Source organism: Chironomus tepperi, unplaced genomic scaffold (assembly GCF_022539635.2).
Source record: "Chironomus tepperi strain 1889 unplaced genomic scaffold, CSIRO-AGI_Ctep_v1 contig_359, whole genome shotgun sequence".
NCBI classification, from domain to species: domain Eukaryota; kingdom Metazoa; phylum Arthropoda; class Insecta; order Diptera; family Chironomidae; genus Chironomus; species Chironomus tepperi.
The window spans coordinates 1,870,312-1,878,889 of record NW_027226481.1 but is presented as its reverse complement, the minus strand read 5'-3'; the positions used below and the strand labels follow the sequence as shown (position 1 = coordinate 1,878,889).

General features: G+C 29.0%; 2 protein-coding genes across 2 annotated transcripts; both read left to right on the top strand.

Annotated features, from left to right (window-relative positions):
- Positions 1-1,529: 1,529 nt before the first annotated feature.
- On the top strand, positions 1,530-1,952 carry LOC139095060 (uncharacterized). The gene has a single exon (XM_070646308.1). The coding sequence runs from the start codon at positions 1,530-1,532 to the stop codon at positions 1,950-1,952; it is 423 nt and encodes a 140-aa protein (XP_070502409.1).
- Positions 1,953-3,135: 1,183 nt separating this feature from the next.
- Positions 3,136-8,273, top strand: LOC139094977 (transmembrane channel-like protein 7). The gene is made up of 9 exons (XM_070646214.1): positions 3,136-3,289; positions 3,358-3,622; positions 3,838-3,928; positions 4,002-4,425; positions 4,536-4,659; positions 5,516-6,318; positions 6,452-6,742; positions 7,482-7,936; positions 8,005-8,273. The coding sequence occupies exons 2-9, from the start codon at positions 3,458-3,460 to the stop codon at positions 8,049-8,051; spliced, it is 2,400 nt and encodes a 799-aa protein (XP_070502315.1). The 5' UTR covers positions 3,136-3,289; positions 3,358-3,457; the 3' UTR covers positions 8,052-8,273.
- The last annotated feature ends 305 nt before the right edge of the window (positions 8,274-8,578 follow it).

Genomic DNA, 8,578 nt, shown 5'->3' with positions numbered 1-8,578 from the left:
GAGGCGGTGTTTTTTAAAGATTTTATTTACAATAACAAAAAGTTGTCATCTGTTGGATACAGAGAATGTTTAATAAACACAGACTTTAATTATTTTAATAATACAGCTGATTTTAATTACTGACCTTGAAAAGAGAGATACGATAAATGGATGTAAACAGAGAGTCTGAAGAGAGAAAGGTTTAGGAGTGATGATTTCCCAATTTTTTATCCTTTAAAACATGTTACATTTCTGTCAGTTTCTCTTAAATGTAAATGAACTTGAGGTTAGGAACGCTGACCTTAAAAGTTAAAATTTTGAATAAAATGACATAAATTAATGATTTTAAATGAAATTTGATTACGGATTATCTTGCATAACTCTGACCATCTTGTAGTTTAATTAAAATGACTTCCTTACGGATTTATAAATTCACAATGATGTTTATTCTTCGGAGTTCAAATACAAAGTAACAATTTGTAACAAAGGGGTTTTCAACTATGTAAATTATTTATATAATTTGAATAACTAATGAACGTTAATACAATCAGTTAAATCAGTCGAAGCTGAAACTATATTTTCGTCAGTTATATGATTGCTGTCTTCGTTGACAAACTTCAACTACGTTTTTCCGTCTTGCTATAAACCAAATCCTCAAAAACCTCACCCCTAGCCAAACTAATTTCCCTATGCTCAATAATTTTCCGATTATGTTGTCTTCCCGTATCATAAAACTTTGTTAACTACAATCGTTTTATTATAATCGCAACTTGTTGCATGATGCTTTGTATTTTGCTATAAAATGTTTTATCGATAGCATAAAAAAATTATTAATTTTCGTTCCTCTTCAAGTTCAACTCGTGCAAAACAGCAATTGTCAATAAAAAAAAAACAATTTAAATATGTTTTCAAGTTCATGATGCAAAGTGGATATGGAACAGAAAACAAGGAACCGTAAAATTATGCTTAACTTAATTTCTGATTGTGTTCATTATACATTATTCGTGATTTTTGTTCATTAAACATGACATAATTTGTGGAAATTGTAAATCGATTTACTGTTTTGGGTATCATGACTTTTATGCACCCTCAAATTTGAATTTGTGTATTTTGGCATCGAATTGAATATGAAAATTATTCTAATTTTATATGTTATGTAGTTCATGCGTTTATAAAATAACATATGCTTGAAACTAGCACAATACGATATAAATTGAGTCAATTTCATATGGTCTACAAATAAATTTACCTAATTCCGTTCTGCAAATGACGTAAACTATTGACAAATCAAATCTATATGAATGACGAATTGAGCCTCAAATAGCTCCCGAAAAAAAGAAACAAACTCACGATGAGCTTGCATGATGTTAAAATTAGCCAAAGCGAAAAACTCGACTATTTTATATAGTTCACTATGTTATTTTGCAATAAAAAGGATCAGTCTGTTCTAAGCTTTTGCATACACAGCATAAACGAAAATCTCGTTCTGATTCTATTTTTATTAAAAATAAAAAAAGCTTTCATTTTATGAGCTATAGAGTTTATTGATTATGCAAAGCCAAAATTTACCATATGCATTCTTAAAAGAAGAAATTGAAAAACAAAATCGTAAAAGTAATTTTTTACATTTTGAGACATTCCGTACGAACATAAAACGTGTGCCAATCACAAATAAATTTTGGAGTAAATATGAATCAAAAGTGGAAATTTTGGATGAGAAAAAGCATCAAGATTATTTGCAAAAAATCGAAAAATCCATAACGGAGACACCAAAGGATAAATATAGTGAACCGATTGTCGAAAGTCATGTTTATGGATGGATTAAGCCTTTTATAAACTACGATGCCCGGGATTATGAGCTGATGAATCATCCACGGATTAGTGGTGACATAACAAGAGTTGGAGAGAAAATTGCTGCCGAAAAGAGCACGGAACGACCAAAATACTCAGGAGTTCCATTTAAACTTACATAAACGACACAACAAAGTTATCAAGATAATAGAGAAGTTACACATTTAATTGAGCTTTTTGTGTAAACTTTCACATTAATAAATTTAAAAATCGCGTTTCAGAGTGTATAAAAGTCAAACTTTAACCGCCCTTGTTTGTAAAATTGATAATAAACTTTGTAAAAGAGATAATTGCTTTGCGTGCGAGCGTATGGAAAAAGGATAGTGTTTTTAAAAATGAACTTTCAGTGAGTTTCACGATCAGCATAAAGGAAAACTTATTTTTAGCTATGTGCGGCATTTATGCATGTCCTAATTATCATTTCAAAACGATAATTTGTATGCTATTAGGATAATTTTATTTATTGCTATTTATTATAATGTAAATTCACGTAGATAAAAAGGAAAATAAATTGTATTGGACATAAATTAAGGTCTTCTGTGTGAAAATGTTTGATTTTGAACTTGAATTAGTTTGAATAGTCATGGCTTTGTTATTCTGGTTTCTAATTTTATAGATCAGATTTCTTTCTGATGAATTAAGCATCAACATTTATTTAAATATGCTTTTATAACTCACAAAACACTTAGAATCGTCTAGACACTGTTTCAAGTGATCTAAATAATCTGATCATTTTTTTTTTTATTTTAGAATTCTTGAAATTTATGGAATTCCAGTATATAACATAACTTGCTTTCACAATAATCCACTTACCACGTACCTTACTTCCTTAAAAATAGTATATTGATCCTTTTGTTCCTTTATATAGCTATACAATTTAATATTTTATTAACTTAACACAAATTCAATAAACAAATCTTAATCACAACAAACAAAATGAAATTTTAAGATTCGTTAATAGCAAAGATTACTATGTCAAGCATGATAACTCAGTTTATACAATGTGACTAATTTGACTGCTTATTCGGGTTATTGGCCTACCTATACATTTCCTATATAAACCAATTTTGAAATTATATTGCCCATTGATGATTGAAAAATATTAAGCCCAAATTATTAAGGAATAGCTTGTTGCAGCTTGGAATCTAAAAATGTTTATGCTGTACAAATATTAGTTAATTATATTAAGAATTGTGCGAGAAAAAAGCACTTGCATTTCAAATTTAAACTCACCACAAAATTAACGGTTTGTTGAAATTCAAACTTTTGATTCGGTTATCAGTTCGAATTTTCGAATAAACAAAGTAATAATTTTTCCTTTAAACTTCCTTATAGAAATAAGTTTTATTTAAATTATCGTTAATTAAGCCTTTAAATAGTATTTAATATCGTGTTAACAACTGATACTCGCACTAAACTATAGTATTAAAGTATACGATAGTCACAAAATCGATGAAATGTAAAGAAAATTGACATCTGAAATTTTATTATTTTAAAAGTTAATTTGTTTTTTATTAATTCTCACAGTTATGCAATCTAAAGTGCTATAAAGTTATGTGCATTACTTAAATAATCTCTTATATTCCTCGAATACGGTGAATGTGACAACGAATACAACTTGCACAAAATGACAAATCAAAAAAAATTGGAAAGAATTGCACAAAGCAATTCAAATTCAGAAGATGACTTACATTTAAGTTCAAGTAACAACGGAAATAATGACTGTAATTTCCTTCTGAATGGCAAAAAAAATGCAGACAGTAGCATGTTTGATGATTCATATCTTGCAATGGTAAGTCACACGAGTAAACTCAGGAAAATCATCACATCAAGTTTTCTTCTCTTTTTGAATCTTTGCCCACTAATTGAGCGCCATTTTTCTCCTCTCTTACTCAATTAGTAGATTTTTCACTTAGTACGCTGTAAAGCTTTTTCTCCTCTATCGATTTTTTTTCAATATATATTTTTCTTTTCTGTATTCCTGCATTATTTTATTCTGTGCTGTAGAATATTCGAAGATGGTCTTTAAATATTTCCAACGGAAGACATAATAATAGAAAGCCATTCTATCAATTTATGCCTGCAAAGTTGCATAAAAGTGAGTAAAAAAATTTATTTTCATGGTGGAAAAATCTCGTCGAATTTTCATCTCAAAATTTATCTATTTATAGCCGTTTCTCACGATGGAACCCTTCTCAGCGAGATGGATCAAATCGAGCAGATTACGCAGGAAATTGAACAACATGACCACTTAATGGAAGCAAATTATAAATCTGAGCAGGCACGAATCGATACAATTAAATTAATGCCACAATCGCTTGCTGCTAAACGTATAATACGTGCTCGTCTACTACGTTCCATCAATCGTCGTTCACACTTATCAAATCATTCTGGTTTAAAAAATGTTAAATTCTTTCCAAACTTATTCGTAAAGAAGGCACGAAGTTGGTATCGACAGGCGTTTAAAAGCTTTGATTTTTGGTATGGATCAATGAAGGAGATTGAGGGACGTTTCGGAAGTAAAATAGGAGTGTATTTTAAAATTTTAAAATATCTTGTTATGCTCAATATCTTTGTGGCAATTCTAGTTTTTAGGTATGTATCCTATATGCATATTCATAAATATGATTTCGTGCATTACATAATGCAGTTTTCACATCCATGACCTATATTTCATATTTTTCCTCTTCCCTTTTCAATTGCAGCTTTATTATACTTCCACAAATACTCCATGATAACTTCCAAGCTAATTCAAGCAATCACACTGCAATCGATAGCAATAACATAAGTCTTCCCAGCTTCGAATTTGTAGATATTTTAACGGCTGAGGTTAGTAATTATTTTTTTTTTATTTTTTCATAAATCATAAAATGCGCGCAAATACTAGTTTAAAAAAAGTGAATTATCTTGTTTTTTTTATTGGCAATAATACATTGAGGAAGAAAAACATTTTTTTTCTTTTCTTTCATTTATTTTTCGCTTGCTCATTATAATAATTGCTAGAAATGAGACGCTCAGGTAAACGCTTAGTTTTATTATCATAACATGTGAGAAGAAAATGAATGTGAATTAGATGACATTTATGCTTTTTTATGAAATATCATTTTTTTATGTACACATACACAAATTATGGACTTTTTGATGTTTTTCTTTTTTTTTGGCTTTTTTTTATTTCTGTTTGTTTTAAATTTACACTATGTGAAATTTTTATGGTGAAAGGGCTGAAGGTGATTGATAACTGGTTGTGATGCATTTTGTTGGGGTTTTGGTTTTTTGAAGAAATTTGAAATTTTAAACGGATTTTAAAAATTCAAATTTTGGAACCTTACAAATTCAAACCTTGAAAACATTTGTACAGTTTTCATATGTCAATTCATTTTCTAAAACCATACAAATTAATTAAACATAAAGAAACATTTGAAAGGGTTTGTTTCAAATTTCAAACTTCAAAACCTAACAAATTCGGAAATAATACTGTTTTGAAAATTTCAAAAAATCAAAAACCGTTTAGCAACCCTTGTTTATCAGTAGATTATGCATCACATACAAAATTGTGTAATCCATCAATGTTAATTAATTTCAATTAATCTCAATCATCTTCAATTCTCAGAAAATATTCGACCTTATGATAAAATGATTCATATTAATGAAAATCTGTTTTTTTTCTCTATTTCTTTCATTTTAGGGGTACTTGAGAAATTCAATAATGTTTTATGGTGCATATACAAATGAAACAATCAGTATAGGAGCGAATGGAGAATATAGTTATAGTTTACCATATGCATATTTTTTAACAATGACGATTCTTTACACTGTGATTTTTATCGTAATATCAATTAGTTTATTGCGTTGTTATCGTGCATCATTTATAGAAGCTATTGACAATACGCCAAATTTCTATTGTCACAAAATATTTTGTGCATGGGATTTTGGATTACAACATTTGAAAGCAGCTGAGACAAAACATAAAAATATATATCGCGAGCTTAAAGATTTACTTTTATCAGAGCATAAAAAGATTGAAGATGAACGATTAAGTCAATTTAGAAAAGTATGGAATATAATGATACAAATAATTGCTCATATCACAGTCCTTGCTATTATAATATTTATTGGAGTGGTGCTATGGGGACTATTTAGTATATATGAAAGAAATTCAAGCCAAGAAGATCAATGGAAATTTTTATATATTCCGGTTGTGATAAATTCTGCTATTTTAATATGTTCAATTATATTTACGTGGATATCAAAAGCTGAAGAATATAAATTTCCAAGGACGACAATTCACATCCGTTTGATGAGGAATTTCTTTTTGGAAATTTCAATTGTGTCAGCATTGTTAGTATTTTGGATATCAAAGAATGATCAACTGGTTGATTGTTGGGAATCAATAATCGGTGGCGAAGTTTATAGAATAATGATTATTGACTTTTTTATGCATACAATTGGAACATGTTTCTATTACTTCATTCGTTATTTAATTCATAAGTAAGTTCAAGTTCATTTGCATATTCTTTATTGGCTTCCTGGTCAGAGTTGTGCCTTAAGATTGTTTATAACTCTGATAATGATGCCTCCTTTAAATCCACTGTATTAATTATCTTATTTTCATTCATTTCAGGTCTGATCCAGATGAATTTGATCTTCCAGAATTTGACATAACACATTCAAGCCTTGGACTTGTGTTCAATCAATTTATCTTCTGGGTTGGTCTTCCATTTAGTCCCTTCCTATCATTAATAGCTGTTATGAAATTTATTTTAATGTTTTATATCATGAAAGTCACGTTAATCAAGTGCTGTAAGGCGCCAATGAAATTATGGAAAAGCAAACAAATTCAGACATTCTTTCTTGTTGGAATATTCACCACATTGGTTATCGTTTTTGTCGTGCATGGATTAGTTGTAACGAAGTAAGCATATATAATTTTACCTTTTTATTCATAGTGACGATTATCAAGCAACCCTCTCGTTCTCTTGTGTCGTTCAATTTCCTTGTGACTTTGTGTCGATAAAAAAAAAAATTGTAACTTTTTTTTTTGCGCGCATATACACAATAGTTTGTGTCTTTTCAAACATTTGTTTTCCTTTTCATATTTTATATCCTATTGTTGTTTTGATAAATGTCATGTTGTCAGTACACACCCTTATTTCTGCGTATATAGGAGAGAATTGAATGTTTTTCAAAGGAAATTGTGTGTTGTGTGAAGGAGAGAAGGTAGACAATTTAGTATTATTAATAACTTAGGTCAGTTTAGATCGTGTCTTGAGAATATAGACTGAATTTTTGTGGTTGAATTATTATTTTTGTGAAATATAACGGTCCAAAAATATTTGAATAATAACGGTTAAGAAATATTTGAATTATGACTACTAAGAAATATTTGAATTTTAACGGTTAAATTATTTGAAAAATAACGGTCAAAATATAATTTTCTTCGCAATTTCCTCATACTGGTTGAAATATACTAAATACACTTATACACTATATACTATAACAACATATGTTTTATATACTTTATAATATGGTTGACCATATACTTAAAAACACTCAAAAATACCTTCGAATTTCACCATATCTCTCGTTCCTTTTAATTACTTTTGACTAAAAATGCGTAAGTACTCATTTTCTATTTTCATTTATTTTTTTAGAATTCCTGTTAGTAAGACTTGTGGTCCGTTTCGTAACTACACAGATATATCAGAAATCTTCATGGACGGAATACTTAAGCTAAAGGAAGGACAATTTTTCTGGAAAATCTTTACATCATTCACCAAGCCAGCATTTGTTGGTGGAATATTGTTGACAATGTGCGTGAGTGTTTATTATCTTCGAGCCAAAGCACATGGACAAATCGCAAAAGTAAAATTATTAAAGGAAATGCTGTATTTGGAGGCAAAAGATAAGGAATTTTTATTGGGAAATATCAGTCGGTTAGCACAGGGAAAAAGTTTATCAATGAATCTACATTATGAAGATGATCGCGTTTCTGAACCGGAAATGCCAATTGATGGATTCGCTGATGACGATTGGAAATATGAAAATAATTTAGTACGTAATTTGAGACTAGATTTTGAGCATATCCCAACAACTAGTGGATATACAAGTAATAAGCTTTTGGATATCACATAAAAATATTAAATTTAAATTTAATTCCATTTTGCTTCAATGCAGGATTCTGTGATGATGAAATTTTAAGAAATCGTTTAAGTCGTTACTGACGTTTAAGAAAACGAGCTAGAAGATTTTGGAGTTGGACGGCAGTATTAAAGTAAAGTGACCTTAAATTATGCAATACCATCCAAAATGATAGTATGAGATGAGATAAAAAAAAATATTTAATTAATTACGCTACAAAATCAAATTACGCTATTTTTGTAATTTAAAAAGCTTAAAGAATGTCAATAAATGAAGACAACTTTATTTTTTCTTCCTCTTTGAAATTTGAATTGTTTTCGAGTTTTTCCGACTATTTTTGTTATTAATTTACAGGAAAATTCCAAGAAAATGTTTGTTTATAGCTTCATAAAATCGATTATTTTTACAAAGAAGAACTTTCCTCATATTTGCTCTGTGTAAATATGACTAATGGGTGTAATTTTAGTGGAATTAATGTTTCTGAAACAGCTTGAAGTCGATTTAATGGCTGAATATTATAGGTAATAAAAAATAGTCGACTAGAACTGTCAAAAAATATTCAAAAATCAGAACCTTACAAATTTTACGGTAAAGCACTTCAACAGATTTT

What these genes read in the sequence shown, in the direction of transcription:
- LOC139095060 (XM_070646308.1), top strand. Translation starts at nt 1,530, where the DNA reads ATGCAAAGCCAAAATTTACCATATGCATTCTTAAAAGAAGAAATTGAA.
- LOC139094977 (XM_070646214.1), top strand. Translation starts at nt 3,458, where the DNA reads ATGACAAATCAAAAAAAATTGGAAAGAATTGCACAAAGCAATTCAAAT. An exon ending in GCCTGCAAAGTTGCATAAAA is followed by an intron (nt 3,929 to 4,001) that starts GTGAGTAAAAAA and finishes ATCTATTTATAG; the next exon opens with CCGTTTCTCACGATGGAACC. An exon ending in TAGATATTTTAACGGCTGAG is followed by an intron (nt 4,660 to 5,515) that starts GTTAGTAATTAT and finishes CTTTCATTTTAG; the next exon opens with GGGTACTTGAGAAATTCAAT.